Source organism: Coregonus lavaretus (assembly GCF_964263955.1).
Source record: "Coregonus lavaretus genome assembly, chromosome: 14".
Classification (NCBI taxonomy): domain Eukaryota; kingdom Metazoa; phylum Chordata; class Actinopteri; order Salmoniformes; family Salmonidae; genus Coregonus; species Coregonus lavaretus.
This window is the reverse complement of record NC_140001.1, coordinates 8,467,641-8,486,292: the sequence shown is the minus strand read 5'-3', so window position 1 is coordinate 8,486,292 and position 18,652 is coordinate 8,467,641. Positions and strand designations below refer to the sequence as shown.

General features: G+C 46.6%; 1 protein-coding gene across 1 annotated transcript in view; it reads left to right on the top strand.

Moving 5' to 3' along the window:
- sema6a (sema domain, transmembrane domain (TM), and cytoplasmic domain, (semaphorin) 6A) overlaps nt 1-18,652 on the top strand; it is a 100,131-nt gene that overhangs the window by 64,701 nt on the left and 16,778 nt on the right. Inside the window, exons 7-17 of the mRNA XM_084176638.1 lie at nt 4,132-4,222; nt 5,454-5,573; nt 5,947-6,035; nt 6,922-7,139; nt 7,836-7,967; nt 8,849-9,004; nt 10,113-10,286; nt 11,933-12,073; nt 12,227-12,304; nt 14,079-14,137; nt 16,733-16,753. Of these exons, the coding sequence (XP_084032764.1) occupies nt 4,132-4,222; nt 5,454-5,573; nt 5,947-6,035; nt 6,922-7,139; nt 7,836-7,967; nt 8,849-9,004; nt 10,113-10,286; nt 11,933-12,073; nt 12,227-12,304; nt 14,079-14,137; nt 16,733-16,753 (1,279 nt within the window). The remainder of the gene's footprint in view (nt 1-4,131; nt 4,223-5,453; nt 5,574-5,946; nt 6,036-6,921; nt 7,140-7,835; nt 7,968-8,848; nt 9,005-10,112; nt 10,287-11,932; nt 12,074-12,226; nt 12,305-14,078; nt 14,138-16,732; nt 16,754-18,652) is intronic.

Genomic DNA, 18,652 nt, shown 5'->3' with positions numbered 1-18,652 from the left:
GAGAGGTGCTGTAAAATATGTAAACGTAATGGCGAAGAGGTTAAATAAACAGGCTGTTGGCATTCTCTCCCAAACGACCGATTTCAGGCTTTTGAGGTGCCCGCAGGGTGCATCCACTCCTCGGTGCCCAGCCTGGTTCTGGTCGAGGGGGAGGGAGTATGTGTGCGCATGCATCCACCTTGGCCACAGTTTGCCTCTCCATCTCGCCGGCCTGACAGGCCTGAAAAGAGCTTCTGTTTTGGGGCCAACCGCATCCCACATTAATCAGAGCCACGGGGAGGGGGGAAGGATATACAAATGTTCCTGTCGACAGCAGCTACACCCCCCCACCCCTTCCCCCTTCCTCACTCCCTTGCTTCTCTCCTCCCCCCTCCCGAGGGTCCATCTGCAAGCCAGCTCCTCTGTCGGCGCCGACACTTGTGTACCCGGGCCGCTCAGACAGACACCTTGGCAGCCGTGGGCCGCTCCCCCGAGCCGAGGCACAGCTCGCTTTGTGTAATAAAGCCTCCCTCCCCAGCTGCCTGATGTACGACTGGTGTCCATTACATCACCTGTTGCCGGGTGGAGCAGGGGAGTGCTGCTGAGAGGCCCAGTTGATATTGATCAGCCGTGGTGTATAGCCCCACCCCCTGTATAGCCCCAGCCCCTGCCCCAGCCCCCGCCTCAGCTCCTTCCTCGTCCCCTGCCTCAGCCTGACCTCCTGCCCAGCCTCTGCATCAGCCCCTGACTCACCCCCTGCCTCACCCCCTGCCTCAGCCTCACCCCCTGCTCCAGCCCCTGCCTCAGCCTCACCCCCTGCTCCAGCCCCTGCCTCAGTCTCAGCCCCTGTCTCACCCCCTGCCTCAGCCCCTGCCTCAGCCTCACCCCCTGCTCCAGCCCCTGCCTCAGTCTCAGCCCCTGTCTCACCCCCTGCCTCAGCCCCTGCCTCAGCCTCACCCCCTGCACCATTCTCTGCCTCAGTCTCAGCCCCTGTCTCACCCCCTGCCTCAGCCTCACCCCCTGCACCATTCTCTGCCTCAGTCTCAGCCCCTGTCTCACCCCCTGCCTCAGCCCCTGCCTCAGCCTCACCCCCTGCACCATTCTCTGCCTCAGTCTCAGCCCCTGTCTCAGCCCCTGCCTCAGCCCCTGCCTCAGCCCCAGCCCCTGTCTCACCCCCTGCCTCAGCCCCAGCCCCTGTCTCACCCCCTGCCTCAGTCTCACCCCCTGCCTCAGCCCCAGCCTCAGCCCCAACCCCTGCCCCAGCCTGAGCCTGACAGGCAGCCAAGAGATGGAGCATGACTGTCTCAGTGGGAGAGGCAGTGCAATGAATATGTGCACACTCTGATTTCCCATAGCAGTGATAAACCCTGTACGATAACAACATAGACATGCAATGACTTACAAGGCCCCTTTCCACTGTGGAAGCAACCAATTAAAATGCATTTGATGGCCATGCTAGAGATGTGTTTATTTTCTATTTGTATTATTAATTTGCATACAGGGCCTTAATCCGTGAGTTAATTAATTTACATCCTCAAGGATAGGTCTAGCTTCCCATGTTTTTAATTGTTTATGGAAAAATACAATAATCTATTCAGAAGCAACAACAAAATTGTTTATCCCTTTTCTCCTTGCTGTTTGATAGTGGATTGACCTCATATATATCTCACGATTGCCTGGGAGTCTCTTCCTTCTGTTCAAATGGCAGGAATAGATCACTGACAGAGAGCCAAGCCCACAGTAGACAGAGGTCATTGCCACGGTGAAATTAAACAGGCAAGAGGGGGGCCTCCCTCCCTCCACCGATGCTGTAGCAGAATCAAGCCCAAGTAACAGTCAGTCCAAGAGACTCAGACATAGTGCCTCAACACCCACAGTGATAGCATAGTGCCTTAACTCCCACAGTGATAGCATAGTGCCTTAACTCCCACAGTGATAGCATAGTGCCTTAACTCCCACAGTGATAGCATAGTGCCTTAACTCCCACAGTGATAGCATAGTGCCTTAACTCCCACAGTGATAGCATAGTGCCTCAACCCCCACAGTGATAGCATAGTACCTCAACCCCCACAGTGATAGCATAGTGCCTTAACTCCCACAGTGATAGCATAGTGCCTTAACTCCCACAGTGATAGCATAGTGCCTCAACTCCCACAGTGATAGCATAGTGCCTTAACCCCCACAGTGATAGCATAGTGACTCAACCCCCCACAGTCATAGCATAGTGCCTCAACCCCCACAGTGATAGCATAGTGCCTCAACCCCCACAGTGATAGCATAGTACCTCAACCTCAACCCCCACAGTGATAGCATAGTACCTCAACCCCCACAGTGATAGCATAGTGCCTTAACTCCCACAGTGATAGCATAGTGCCTTAACTCCCACAGTGATAGCATAGTGCCTTAACCCCCACAGTGATAGCATAGTGACTCAACCCCCCACAGTCATAGCATAGTGCCTCAACCCCCACAGTGATAGCACATTGCCTCAACCCCCACAGTGATAGCATAGTGCCTCAACCCCCACAGTGATAGCACTGTGCCTCAACCCCCACAGTGATAGCATAGTGCCTTAACTCCCACAGTGATAGCATAGTGCCTTAACTCCCACAGTGATAGCATAGTCCTCAACTCCCACAGTGATAGCATAGTGCCTTAATTCCCACAGTGATAGCATAGTCCTCAACTCCCACAGTGATAGCATAGTGCCTTAATTCCCACAGTGATAGCATAGTGCCTCAACTCCCACAGTGATAGCATAGTGCCTTATTTCCCACAGTGATAGCATAGTGCCTCAACTCCCACAGTGATAGCATAGTGCCTTAATTCCCACAGTGATAGCATAGTGCCTCAATTCCCACAGTGATAGCATAGTGCCTCAACTCCCACAGTGATAGCATAGTGCCTTAATTCCCACAGTGATAGCATAGTGCCTCAACTCCCACAGTGATAGCATAGTGCCTTAATTCCCACAGTGATAGCATAGTGCCTCAACTCCCACAGTGATAGCATAGTGCCTTAATTCCCACAGTGATAGCATAGTGCCTCAACTCCCACAGTGATAGCATAGTGCCTTAATTCCCACAGTGATAGCATAGTGCCTCAACTCCCACAGTGATAGCATAGTCCTCAACTCCCACAGTGATAGCATAGTGCCTCAACTCCCACAGTGATAGCATAGTGCCTTAATTCCCACAGTGATAGCATAGTCCTCAACTCCCACAGTGATAGCATAGTCCTCAACTCCCACAGTGATAGCATAGTGCCTCAACTCCCACAGTGATAGCATAGTGCCTCAACTCCCACAGTGATAGCATAGTGCCTTAATTCCCACAGTGATAGCATAGTCCTCAACTCCCACAGTGATAGCATAGTCCTCAACTCCCACAGTGATAGCATAGTCCTCAACTCCCACAGTGATAGCATAGTCCTCAACTCCCACAGTGATACAGTTGAAATTAGTGCCCTCAGACTAGCGACGCCATGAGCAACTTTCCTTGTCTCAAAAATGTGTATCTTTTAAAAGGGCCTCTGTTTATGCAATTATTAATATATTGATAGCCGAAAGAAAATAGAGAAATCTAACTATTTATCTGGCATCGCTTTCAGGACTCAGTGAGAGTTTGTGACCTTTTTAGTGGGTAGATGATAGCTGTTTCCATAGAGACAGAAATAGAAAACAAAATGTCCTCTTTAGAGACCAAAAAGAGCGGTAAGACTTTCTGCAAGCTGCAGTCTTTGTGAGAGAGAAAACACCTCTATGTAACTCTGTTAGCGTACAGTGATCTTGACCTCAGCCCAGTGACCTTGACCTCAGCCCAGTGACCTTGACCTCAGCCCAGTGACCTTGACCTCAGCCCAGTGTCCTTTACCTCAGCCAAGTGATCTTGACGTGAGCCCAGTGATCTTGGGTGGGGATGGGTGGAGTGGGGTTGGGGTGGGGTCGGTGGGATGGGTGGGGCGGGATGGGTGGGTGGGGTGGGGTGGGTTGGGATGGGTGGGGTGGGATGGGATGGGTGGGGTGGGGTGGGGTGGGGTGGGATGGGGTTGTGGTGGGGTGGGATGGGACGGGTGGGATGGGATGGGATGGGATGGGGTGACTGCTAGCTTTTGGGTGGATTTTCCTCTGATCTTCTTCTCTCTCCACTGTAGATGGACACCATGGATGCTATAGGGGAGGACATCAGTGGGATGGCGCGGTGCCCATACGATGCCAAGCACTCCAACATCGCCCTGTTTGCTGGTGAGAGAACATAAATAATTTGTTACTGGAATGTGGATGTGATTTGGGAAAATATAGGTTACCCTTTTTAGTCTAAAGAAGTAGCCTAAAGAATCTTGCATTACCACATCAAGTGAAAGGTATGCATTATGTTAAGTGTTTAATGTACAGTGTCTATTTTGTATACAGCAGTACTGTGTGTCTAAGACAATATCCCCCTCGGAGACATTACAGTTAATCTTATCCTATTCAATACTAAGTTAAATTAAACTAGTTGTATGAATGCTATGTCAAGAACATTTTAAATTACACTGTATCTCTCGGTAATCATGCCATTATACAAGGCATATCACTTCAAAGATGAGCCTTTTCCTTTACTCATAGTCATTAAACATTAGCTGGATAGGAAGTCTTTCTCTTTTTGAGTGTAAGGTTGCATTAGGAACACTAGGATGTATTTAATACTATGTGGCCCATTTTAATATCAATATACTAACAGTAGGTCAGGAATAAGGGGCAGTCTGTTACATGCTGTTGAAGAAATTGTTGAACTCGGGGCCAATTTGTTCCGTGTTTCTGGGAGCAATCTGCTGCTTGGCAGATGTAAGTCTGCGGGCAGCTTGGAAACACATGAAGCTATTGTGGTTTTACACCAAAAAAAAACAGGAATATTCTCCTGAATGTGGGGATTAAAAATAAATAAAAAAGACGAAACCCCGAATGAGTCAGCTTTCCGTTCGTGGGTTACAGCTCTTCCAACCGAGGCGCTCATACAGTGATTCTCTCTTATTGATATTCGCTGTGAACTGATTTATGGGATGTGAGTTTTTCTGTGTATAGCCAAGGCAGAGTAAATGCCTTTAGATGACCAGTTAATTTGGAGCAGCGGAATTGGAATGGGATTCTCTACGTAATCAAGAGGGTTCTTTGCTATCCTTTCAATTATGTAGTTAAAGTTTCCAATGCAGCCTTCCAATTGAAGCTGAGGCCAATGCAGCCATCCAATTGAAGCAGAGGGGCTGAGGTCATCCTCGTTGCGGATACTGTTCGCATTGAGGAGCGTGTGTGTGTGTGTGTGTGTGTGTGAGAGTGTGTGTGTTAAATGAGGAAGGTTTCTGTGCGTATCCATTCCTCTTGTAGTGTTTGTGTACCTGGTCATGGAGATCAGCATCTCTGAGTGTGTTTGTATGTTCTGCCCATGACTGGTACAGTGGCTGACTTCCTGATCCCTCTCTCTCTTCTCTCTCTCCAGATGGAAAGCTCTACTCCGCAACAGTAACAGATTTCCTAGCGATCGATGCAGTCATTTATCGTAGCCTTGGAGACAGCCCGACTTTGCGCACTGTCAAACACGACTCCAAGTGTCTCAAAGGTGAGGAGAGTCATCGGATACAAAGACCTGATGTTTGAAACACTTAGAGATACAGACTCACCACAATGAGTGACGGCTTGGAAAACAAATCAGAGTTGATTTTGTCACTCTCATAACCAGTCCCATAGTAGTTATGTACTAAGTAAATTGGCTGCCTCTAGGAACGACAACATGACCAGGTTGTCAAAGCTGAATGGATAGATCCCTCATCCCCCACATGTAAATAGCCCCCTAATAGAGATGATGGATTGAGCTACTCCCAGTGCCAGGTCTGGGCTGTGCCTCACTCTATACTGTGATTGATACTTTAGGTATTGGATGTAAAATGGGGTTGATCTGTTTAGTGATGATATGTCTGCTTTTTTTTGTTCAGAGCCGTATTTCGTACAGGCAGTTAACTACGGTGACTTCATCTACTTCTTCTATCGGGAAATTGCCATGGAGTACAACACAATGGGAAAGGTAAGCTGATTGGGGCTGAGGGCTACTTCCTCCTGAACAGGAGAGACAGGATGTGCTTGGGGAAGTAAACAGGAAGTGGGTGTATCAAGTATGTGGAAGGGCGGTCAGTGTGACCAAAATGTAAAACCTTTTCGATATAGAAAAACATTTGCAGGATGTAGGCTTAAAAATAGTTGAAAATGCATGTCGGTGCCTCCTGGAAAGTCATTTTGAAGTCTAAATATATCCTCTGACTCACACTTCGTGTTACTGGTTAACCTGTTGCTTACTCTGGCTGTTTCCTCAAAGGATTTTGAAGTTTTTCTCCGAAATGAGACAGATAGGAACAAGAGGAAAGGAAAATGTGCTGATTCTTCATTCAAGGTTTTAGACCAGAGGGATATAGAAGATGTTTTGATTAATCCTTTCATTTCAGTTTGCATGGAGAAGGTTTAATTGGATACCTACAAGGAAAATACGATATGGAAATGAATTACATAAACATTATATTATTTTGAATAAACCCAATTCTGACTGACGTCTTGTACTGCACATGAATACAAAGTGAAATTCTCTGGTTATTTTGAAAGGAACATCACTATATAATGAAGAATGCAGAGGAGTGTGCCGTATGGTTTGGTGGGTGATGTGGGATAAAGGAATGGTACTCCCTGATTGAAACATAATAAGTGCCCACAGTCATTAATAATGTGGGCTGTTGTATATCTATGCATGGTGAATATTTTTGGTCTGCGAGACCTGCTTAGTTACAGAGAAGTAATAATAATAATACGCTTTACCTTCTGTGAGTGTGCTGGTTGGGGCATAAGGAAACCAGCCAGACAACAGGTGTGTGTCTGAAAACACCCACTGAGTGTGTGTGTGTGTGTGTGTACGTGCTGTCCAGGTGGTGTTCCCCCGGGTGGCCAGGGTGTGTAAGAACGACAAGGGTGGCTCCCAGAGAGTTCTGGAGAAACAGTGGACCTCCTTCCTGAAGACCCGGCTCAACTGCTCCATCCCGGGAGACTCCCACTTCTATTTCAACATCCTGCAGGCCGTCACCGACGTCATCCACATCAACGGTCGCGACGTCGTCATGGCAACCTTCTCCACACCTCACAACAGGTACGATTGTCCGGCGGCCGCACAGAAGGAAATCAATTTCCTAGGCCACCGCAGCGCATAATTCACTGTCACAATAGTTTTGTGCATAATGTTATTCCTGTATATTGCATATTGAGAATGGAGAATAATTTAGGCAGGGAGTTTTTATCTAAATAGAAATTATAAATGAGCTGTAGTACTGCTACATATTGTAAATCCCATTTTATGGCGTTTCTTAGGCGATAAGACAATTGCTTGTGACAATGCAATTGAGCATGGTTAATGGCCATTAAAAGTCAATGAAGCGGCTTGGAATTCCTATAAGCGAATTTGATCCTGGCATGAATAGCAGTTAGTGAGTGAAATGAGAGGGAACACGTTTTGACTGGAGGTAGCTTTCGGGATTTATTAGCTATTAATTTAACCAAGTGCTTTGGCAGCATGGCGTGCCTCTCGCTCTGAACATAGCCAACGCTGGCTGATTACTGAGATTTACAGCCTGGGCCACAAGGTTAGCAGAATAACAGCTCTGTAACCGTCACAATCCTGTCCTTGTACATGATGTCTCTCAATGCCAAGGCAGCTGAAATGCCCCTCAGAAATGTCCGGGAAATAGACAAGTGATTCAGAGCTATGCTATGCACAGTTTGCACACAGTGGAATCATATCAATTGGACTGAGAAAAGTTCTTTTTTGTGTGGGGTGATGTTTCTACAGCATTCCGGGGTCGGCCGTCTGCGCCTATGACATGGCTGATGTGGCCAATGCGTTCACTGGACGTTTTAAAGAGCAGAAGTCCCCGGATTCCACCTGGACACCTGTTCCTGAGGAGAAGGTTCCAAAACCAAGGTATTCCTATTTCCCCACTCCCACTCCCCGCACTCCCACACACACACATACATGCACACACACCAGCAACACACACACATTCAAAAACACACACTCACCGGCAGCATTAAAGAAGCTCGATATCAGCAAATGAAGCATGAGATCATTTTCCAGATGGCTGCCTACTCCTACAAATGCACCAGCCTGATCAATCTCCATCTCTGCGTTCCTAATTACCCGGCAAAGAGCAGCTCCTTTTCTCTCGTGAAACGTGGGTTTAAAAACCAAGATCTGTGGAGGGGGATGGTACTGTAATTGGTGTCTCTCCCCATATGGATGGCGATAATGTGGAGCACAACAGGATACCACCCCTGGTGATTAGCATAACATTATGTGTTTGTGTGAAACAAGGTCAGGTGTTAATGAGATCTGAAATCTACGTCTCGTTTATTCAATTTATTTTCTGTCGACGTTATCAGCAGACAAACAGAAGGGAGTTTTCACGATGTTGCCCAGGTTTTTCCCCCCCTCCTCTTCTGCAGCAGCAGCAGACATGCAATGTGTCCTCGTCTCTGTGACTGATCTGTCTCTGTTGCTTTTCATGTACTGTAGACCTTATTACATTCTGCACTGTCTACCATGGAAAAGTATTGAATCAGGGCCGTTTCAATGCCAGGCCACAGAATCCACCCAAGTTATCCAGGGTACCGCTCTACCGTAATAGTGCAGCAAAACCTTTTTAATAAGGCAATCGAGAGGTGAGATGTCTTTGAACGGATCTCCTATCAGGCAGCTTCACTTTTAGAGGGCCTTCTCCTCTGCTACTCTGTCCTTGTAAAGAGATCAAATGGCTGCTCTCTGACTCCCACTGTTTGATTCCCTGTTACTTTCATCCACTTCAGGCCCGGGTGTTGTGCTGGCACTCCGTCCTTAGAGAAGTACAAGGTGTCCAACGAGTTCCCTGACGACACCCTGAACTTCATCAAGCAGCACCCTCTCATGGATGAAGCTGTGCCCTCTATCACTAACAGGCCCTGGTTTCTCAAAACCATGGTGCGGTGAGTATAGCCTCACTAGCTAGGATGCTACGCTAGTTAGCGCGCTAGCTAGGATGCTACGCTAGTTAGCACGCTAGCTAGGTCTGCTAGCTAGGTCTGAGTTATGGGTGGTGTTCATCAAGGTTATACATGAATCATGCATTACTATATTTGTGATTACCAGTGGCATCATTATATAAATAAATCTTAGTTATATTTTTTATTTAAATGGCATGGCACATAGCAAAGCGTTACGTTACATGTTGGTAGTTAAAAGGGTTATATACATCGAAAGCAGGTACTTTTATAAGGGCATATGGTGGAAGGGGTTTTATTATCTATGTCACAGCCTCTGTGTGTAGTATGACTCTGACACAGGAAGTCAGCCGCAAACTCCATCTGTAATAGGACCTTATCTCATCTCTACCCCAAAGGGACATTATAGAATTTGAGCTTTTGTTACAAATTGGACTATCAAAATCCTATCAACTATGAAAACCTATTCCATTATATGTTCTAGCGGCTAGCCAGGCACAATCTGTAGGGAGGGAGACTGGACTCAAGGAGACCCCTCTTGAGATTTCCTGTTATTCTTAATGGGACAAAACCATGGACATTGTCCTTGAGGTTGTTGTTATTCTTAATGGGACAGAATCATTGACATACTGTAATACTTGAGATTGCTGTTATTGTCGATGGTACAAAACCAGACGTTCAATGTCATTTCAAACCAGACAGTCTGAATGGGAGCGAAGAAGGCCTTATCTTATTGATTTGATTGTGATGTGAGCATTTACTCAGATAATGTAAATGATTAAGTCAGTGCTTTCATTCCAGCGTAGGCATGCATGTTTTATATCTCATGACCTTGTGTGAAGAGATCTAGTCTTTCAATGGCAGTAATATATTTGTCTTTAATCCTTTCCATCTCACTGAATTAATAGACATGCAAATGTATTTCCATACCGATCTGCAGATTATACATTGTTTTGATAACAGTAGGAGCTCCATGGTCCAAATCTAATTGGAGATACTACTAGATAACACACAGTGGAGTTCAGCCTTAAAATCAAGAGATGAGGTATAAATCCATAAACGTGTTCTTCACGGTATTCCATATCTGTTCTAGATACCGGCTAACCCGGATCGCCGTGGACAATGCAGCGGGACCCTATCGGAATCACACCGTCGTTTTCCTGGGATCGGAGAAGGGGATCATTCTTAAATTCCTGGCCAAGATGAACAGCGGTTTCCTGAACGACAGTCTCTTCCTTGAGGAGCTCAACGTGTATAACCCGGAGAAGTGTGTATTCCATTAGCTAGCCACGCTACCTACCTCACCACTACCCCAGGACTATCCCAGCACCACTACCCCAGCACCACTACCCCAGCACCGCTAACCCAGCACCGCTAACCCAGCCCACCAGATGGCTACTCTATCATTTAAAGAGTTTCATCAAGTTACACTCTGCACTGACCACAGCTACTAAATTAAAGAGGCCGGTCCTGGATCTTCAGTAACGGGCTCAGACCACACAGCTCTACTCTTACAAATGCAAGATGATTAAAGAAAACAGAGAGAGGCTGTTAGTCTTTCAATCCAGCCTGAGATCTCTTCTTAATACATTATAAAGGGGCTTTTGGAATATCTGGAAAGGAAGTAAATGAGAGGAGAATCTGCATGGGCCTTGCCAAAGCAAATATTTAGATGAGAGGCCTGATGATAGGGTAGAGTCAATGAGAAGGAGATGAGGGGCCTGATGATAGGGTAGAGTCAATGAGAAGGAGATGAGGGGCCTGATGATAGGGTAGAGTCAATGAGAAGGAGATGAGGGGCCTGATGATAGGGTAGAGTCAATGAGAAGGAGATGAGGGGCCTGATGATAGGGTAGAGTCAATGAGAAGGAGATGAGGGGCCTGATGATAGGGTAGAGTCAATGAGAAGGAGATGAGGGGCCTGATGATAGGGTAGAGTCAATGAGAAGGAGATGAGAGGCCTGATGATAGGGTAGAGTCAATGAGAAGGAGATGAGGGGCCTGATGATAGGGTAGAGTCAATGAGAAGGAGATGAGGGGCCTGATGATAGGGTAGAGTCAATGAGAAGGAGATGAGGGGCCTGATGATAGGGTAGAGTCAATGAGAAGGAGATGAGGGGCCTGATGATAGGGTAGAGTCAATGAGGAGATGAGGGGCCTGATGATAGGGTAGAGTCAATGAGAAGGAGATGAGGGGCCTGATGATAGGGTAGAGTCAATGAGAAGGAGATGAGGGGCCTGATGATAGGGTAGAGTCAATGAGGAGATGAGGGGCCTGATGATAGGGTAGAGTCAATGAGGAGATGAGGGGCCTGATGATAGGGTAGAGTCAATGAGAAGGAGATGAGGGGCCTGATGATAGGGTAGAGTCAATGAGGAGATGAGGGGCCTGATGATAGGGTAGAGTCAATGAGGAGATGAGGGACCTGATTTGTGTTTGTTATGCAACAACGTACTGTAGCGTCATGTGACATGGGTGGGTGTGGGATGAAGGACGAGACCTTCACCTTCCCCCCTCCCCCCTCTCTTCGTGGCATGGGCAGAGCAGTCTCTGGCCCTCAGCCATCTGGCCTGAGCGGATAGCGTAGGTGACTTTGCTGGGTGGGATCAGGATCTGGGTTTGGCCACCCCGCATTACATAGTGTAGATGGACTGTAAGCCCTAATTGAGGGCTGTAATGCTGGGCTGGAGATAAATCCCTCCTCTGGGGTAGATGGATGCTCTGCACGGTGGGATTAGCGTGGACTCTCTCTTATACCCTGCAGACAAAGATACTATGGTGGGGCTTTGAGCTCCTATCAACAGAGAGAGACTGGGGCTGTTTGAAGTTTTCTGTTAGTGCTGACAACTCCTCCTGTCTGTCTCTCTCTTCCTTCTCTCTCTCTCTCTCTCTCTGCCCTGCCCCTAATCCAGGTGCAGCATCGACGGTGTGGACGACAAGCGGATCGTCAGCATGCAGATGGACAGCCAGGGACACTCTCTGTTTGTGGCCTTTTCCTCCTGTGTAGTCAAGGTGCCGCTCTCTCGCTGCGAGAGACATGGCAAATGCAAGAAGTAGGTTTTTTAAATAAACCCTCCATCCATCCATTCTCTTGGATTCAGGACTTTATTAATGCGTTTGTAATGTCCTAACTAATCAGTCTTCAGGAAAATAAAACGCTATGAAGATACATGTTGTGATGAGAGCGCTGTGTGCGTTTCCTTCAGATCATGCATTGCCTCCAGGGATCCCTACTGCGGCTGGGTGTCCGAGGGAGCATGCAGACAGGTGGTGCTCGACCCAAAGTACGTTACTGTTCACTCCACTATCATACTATCTATTTCATGTACAGTAATCATAATATAATTTGTGCTGTGTGATGACTGGTTTCCTCAATGACTTCAATCGATCTACTGTTTCTATGATTAGTCACATTTTTGTGGTGCTCTGTAGTTTTTTTTCCAACTGAAAGGGCTATTGGAAAGGAAGATGGAAGGAAAGTGATATTTGCCCTGGGGCTGGGGCTTGGGAGGAGGGGGACTTGGCGGTCACCATCATTTGTGGCTATATTTATGACGCAGAACTAGATGTGTTTTGAAAAAACAGCATATGGAGTTTCTGTGGGTGAAACCCATTTTACAGATGAAGTCATAATGAAAGGGACAGCTTTTTATGTTAAATTAATTTGATCCCAGCCAAATGATTGGTCCGCATGCTACAGTACTATATCCTATTATTATTTCTAAAGCCCAGGCCTCTCGACTGTTCTGATTGAGTTTCCACTTTGGAAATTGAGTAGACAGAGGCCTTAGGAGGTTAGATGACCTCACTTTTACTGTACAATATTTCTAAGTGAGTGGGGATTAGAGCGCAATGATCTGTAGGTTCTGTGGCGAGCTATTGAAAGCATTTGGCCGGACGTGTCCCAGTGTTTAAAGGCCCAATGCAGCCATTTTTATCTCAATATCAAATCATTTCTAACAATTAAATACCTAGCAAAGAGCAATTTCTCAAGCAAGAATTGCTTGAGAAATTGAGTGGGAGGGGAAAACAGGCCCTAGAGTCTCTCTCTCTCTCTCTCTCTCTCTCTCTCTCTCTCTCTCTCTCTCTCTCTCTCTCTCTCTCTCTCTCTCTCTCTCTCTCTCTCTCTCTCTCTCTCTCGCTCTCTCTCTCTCTCGCTCGCTCGCTCTCTCTCTCTTCCTCCCCCCACCCCCCTCTGATCAACTTGCATATGATGTGGGTCTGCTGTTCACCACTCCTCCCCATGCCTGTTCTATAGTATTCTACCATTTTACCTCTTGCACCCCCCTCCAAGGCTAGAGAAGTCGACATCAGATTTTTAAAAAACGACATAGCATGTGTGTTTCCTCTTACTGCATTTTCAGCAAAAATTATTTGATCAAGAATCTACTTCTGATTTGAAGCCTGGTAGACCAGTCTGTGTAGAGCATGATCCACGCTCTGATTGTAAGCAGTGGTCCATGCAGTAGAGGCTGTCATCGTTGACTGTAATCTCTCTGACAGTTGGCCGCTCTGTTTCACTGCATGGCTGGTGATCCTTCAGGAAAGACGGGTCTGAGCTGAGCGTAGGCGGCTGGGAGAAAATAGTGTCCACCTTCCCTCTGCTTCATTGGCCTGGCCCCTGGCCCCTGGCCCTGATGCGTGTGATTGGACCGTAGACCCATATCGATAGTCCTGGTCCTGTGGTGCCTGATCTGTCCAGGCCTGTGCTCATCCTGTTTCAGTCCTGATCTGTCCAGGCCTGTGCTCATCCTGTGTGAGTCCTGATCTGTCCAGGCCTGTGCTCATCCTGTGTGAGTCCTGATCTGTCCAGGCCTGTGCTGATCCTGTGTGAGTCCTGATCTGTCCAGGCCTGTGCAGATCCTGTGTGAGTCCTGATCTGTCCAGGCCTGTGCTGATCCTGTGTGAGTCCTGATCTGTCCAGGCCTGTGCAGATCCTGTGTGAGTCCTGATCTGTCCAGGCCTGTGCTGATCCTGTGTGAGTCCTGATCTGTCCAGGCCTGAGTGAGTCCTGTGTGAGTCCAGACGTTCACTATGATGTCTCTGTTCATTATGCAGATCGACCTTCGAGCAGGACGTGGAGCATGGCAACACAGATGGACTGGGAGACTGCCAAAGTAAGCAGGCCTCTTCCCTCTGTTGATCTGGGCTCAATGTGCCTCTGTCCTGCAGGACAGGGACGTGTCTCTCACCCCACCATGCACAACAGCACACACAAACATCGTACACACACACACACACACACACACACACACACACACACACACACACACACACACACAGCCCCATACTCCCCAAAGCGGAGTACACAACCACTCTGTATAGACTAGAGTACATAGCTCTGTGTTGCTTTCTGGTTAATACCGATTAGGGGAATACCAACGAATCAGAAGAAAATGAAGACTGTTCACATTCCTTTAGAGAAGCACCAACAAACCACAATAGATGAGAATGTCGATAAGTATTGAACAGGCAGTCGATTCTCAATTACTTTAGGCCTTTTCACATTGCCTTGTTCTTAGCTTCGGACTACCTTAGCTCCAAGCTAGACTGGCCCTGGGATAGCTTACACTCTTAGAAAAAAGGGTTCCAAAACGGTTATTTGGCTGTGTAGAACCCTCTGTGGAAAGGTTTTTACATGGAACCCAAAAGGGTTCTACCTGGAACCAAAAAGGGTTCTTTCAAAGGGTTCTCCTATGGGGACAGCCGAAGAACCCTTTTAGGTTCTAAATAGCATCTTTCTTTCTCAGAGTGTAGCCTGTGTTCACACAAGCATTTGTTAACCCTGGGCTAAGGATTCACAATTGGACAAACACAACATGCGACCAACATTCTATCTCTGACTCGTGTCCAATGTTATAAACAATAAGACATTTATTAACACGTTATTTCCTCTTGCTTCTAGCCTTTTATGTCCAACAGTGATGGTTTGTATAAACCTTGCTGTCTGCCTGTCTGACCTCGGAAACAATGTTTCACTTTTGTACAGAGAATGCTGTGCATGAACGAGACATCAACTTTTCTGATCCAGGCGAAATCATTCAACATTATTATTATCATGGATATATCCAATTAAAAGTAAATGGAAAAGCTATGAAAACACAGCCGTGCTAAAAAAGTTGTTTTGTATTAACTTGAGTGTACAATTGCTTTTCTACAACGGGTTACCAATTAAATAAAAAACCAAGCCGGCTGGCCGTTCATTCTATCGGTTGCCAGAGACACGACTCAGTCGTGAAGTCTTTTTGTTCTATATCCCAGTCGTTCGTTCTAAATGTTCCATTGCCATACTGGTTGGCAACGCTCTTATCCCTTGGTTGCTAGCTAGCCAACTAAGGCTAACACAGTCACGACAAACCGTGCAGCTAGAATAACAGCAAAGTAGCTGCATTTGTGTTTGTTATACCTGTTTTTATATTGACCTTTCTTTGTATATATCCATAGAAATGATGCTTATTCGTGATTTCGACTGGCTGAGAAAAGATGTCCTGACACGTTCATTCTCAATAGGACAGTGGAGATTGAATTTCAATATTGAAACAATATTGCAAATGTTGAGACAGACAGAAACGTTTGTACAAACCCCCGTTGTTGCAAACCAAATGTTAGGCTAGAAGCAAGGGGAAGTAATGTCTAGAACCTTTTTACAGTGGAGATTGAGTTAATGAATTGGCTGGCTGGGGCCTCACGAGTGGCGTAGCAGTCTTAGACTGCATCACAGTGCTTGTGGCATCACTACAGCCCCAGATTTGATCCCGGGTTGTGTCACAGCCAGCCGTGACCGGGAGACCCATGAGGCGACTCACAATTGGCCCAGCGTCGTCCGGGTTAGGGGAGGGTTTGGCCGGACGGGAGTTCTTTGTCCTATCGTGCTCTAGCGACTTCTTGTGGTGGGCCGGGCACCTGCAAGCTGACTTTGGTCCCCAGCTGGATGGTGTTTCCTCCGACACATTGGTGCGGCTTGCTTCCGGAATAAGTGAGCAGTGTGTCAAGAAGTAGTGCGGCTTGGCAGGGTCGTGTTTCGGAAGACGCACGGCTCTCGACCTTCGCCTCTCCCAAGTCCGTAGGGGAGTTGCAGCGATGGGACAAGACTGTAACTACCAATTGGATATTTAAAAAAATTGGGGAGAAAAAGGGGTAAAATATATATATATATATATATATATATATATATTGGCTGGCTGGGCTGATGGGACACTGGATGCACAGGGATTTCTCAGATGGAGCAGAAAACAAGATGCCCATTTTTGCGTCATAGGCTTACCCAATGGCTTAGAACGCGTCTCAACCAATCACAATGCTTGTTTTGACCAACCCATTGTAGAATATGAATTTACTTATTAAAAATAATTTGCAGAAAGCATTACAGGCATCACAAGCATTTGTAAATTAAATGACAGTGAAGCTTTTGTGATTGGACAGTGAGCATTCTAGGCGTTGTTCTTGACCCGGATTCACACTGGCTATTTTGGCACCGTGTTTCTGGGGCTAACCCCGAAAAGTTGGTGCTAACCATGCTCCTGAGCAGAGCCAGCTAGCCCTGGGCTAAGGTGAACATTTGCTTAGCCCCGGGCTAAAATCTCCCTCAGCCCTAGGCTAAGGTGCATTGTGAACGCGCCTTTTGAAGAGATGGTTTAGATCATGCCAATGTATTGTGTTGCTTTTGCTCTTTGAAAGAAACAAATTAACACATTTTTCCTTTGATTTTGTAGATGCGTTCGTGGCCCTCAACGGTAAGTACCAAACCTGAGGTAACGAGATGATACCTCCCCTCACACTTGTTTATTTTCAGCTCTTCCATTCAATCAATTCTTTGCTCTCACCATAATAAAAGCCCGCCCACTATTTCACGAGAAGCTAAACAAGCTTTAATTAAAATTATTCCATTTCTTTCTTTAGACGTTCAATCCAGTCCTCACAGTCATGAAAGACCTCGCCATGGTCAGTTTACGTTTGTTTTCCCCCAGTTTGTCATTTATAGTGTCGTTCTCTAGCGTCTAGAACCTTTCCTAACTAGAACCTTTCCTAACTAGAACCTTTCCTAACTAGAACCTTTCCTAATCTACTCCGTAGTGTTCAGAGTCCAGACCTTCTCTCCCCTCCACCCCTCCTCCTGCCCTGTTCAGCTCTGCTGTGAAGGACCTCTAGACTGCGATGCAATAGCATTGATTTGTCCTGACCTTTGCTTCCCTAATTGGATGGATCTTGTTGTTAATAGAAAAGGCCTCCATGGTTCACTGTGGTTCACCAGACTCATCAAGGTGCATGAAAATGATGGAGGTTGTTGACAGAGGCTGAACACAAGCTCACTGCTGTAGAAGCTCAGCAGACTGACAGCACAATTCAATTCCACACTTACATCTATCGAATGTGTTTATGCTTTATTCATGGTGCTGGTTGATTAAACAATTTTTCCTCCAGGCTGTACAAGACCAAGCATTCACACTCCCATATTGAATGACAAGAATAGCATTTTTTTGGGGGTGATAACATTCCAGATATCACCCTGACATCTACTACTGTGTTCCCCCATTTCTTCCTGTCAGATTTCAGGTGAAATACAAAGCCTTTTTGTATTTGAATGCAGCTCTGCAGTAGTGAGTGTTTGTTTCTCCCTGTAGGTCTGGCTGTGTATTTGAGGCTGTCAAACCCAAGCGTTTCAGACACAGACTGTTGATATAGTGCTGAAGACGAATGCCCTTTCTTTCCCCCCAGACAAGCCCTCTCCCCCTCTGTTAAACTTTTTTTTAAAGGAATCTGCACAAGTTGGAAGTTTAGGATGTTATTTTCCAAGGAGCCAGTGCTTTGCCTCTGTATGTTTGTTGTCTGCCTGAATTGCACTTCCCTTGGCCGCTGAAAATGAATTATAAAATAGTCCTGTCACACTAATCTCTCAGCCCACGGTGCATTGTTAAATAAATCATTTTAATGATTGCCACGCGGAGGCTTGGGGGTTGTTGTGCATGGTAGACCAACGGCAACAATCCCAGCCCCCTACCACCTCCCTTCCTCCCCCTATCCCCACCACCAGCCTTTCTTCGCAACCATCACCCCCTAATGGGAAAGCGTGTTAAAATGGTTTACTGGGAGCTGGCCTGATTAACATATGAGCTGTTGATTACAGTATGGCCGCTCGCCGCCTGAAAGGAGCCTCGAGTTATTGCTCTAAACAGGAGAGACGTGAGGATGGACGCTGATAATGTGATTTATATGGTCTTGATAGAGGAGCCACAAAAAGATACAGGCTGGAGCCACATGAAGGAGAACGAATATGGATATTGATACAACATAGAAAAATAACAGAGTATGGTATGGACTAGTTTTATTTTAGTCCAGCTGTAACTGTGGCCAGCAGTGCAGAGTGTCATTGAGTAGTGTAATCAGAAGGGCAATTTAGGTTATAGGGCATTAATATCTTAATTACCCCTCATGATTAATTTGGTCATGTTGTTGGGCTTTTTCAAAGCACTCTGCTAAATATAGCTGATGGATTGACATTGAAACGTAGTGGGTGGAGGAGAGCAGAGGACGAGAACAGAAGACAGGATTGTTATGGAGGGATGGGGACTTTTTGTTGCTCTTCATATCAAAGGTAAGCCTCCCTGAGGTGATTCTGTGAGAGGCTTTTTAGT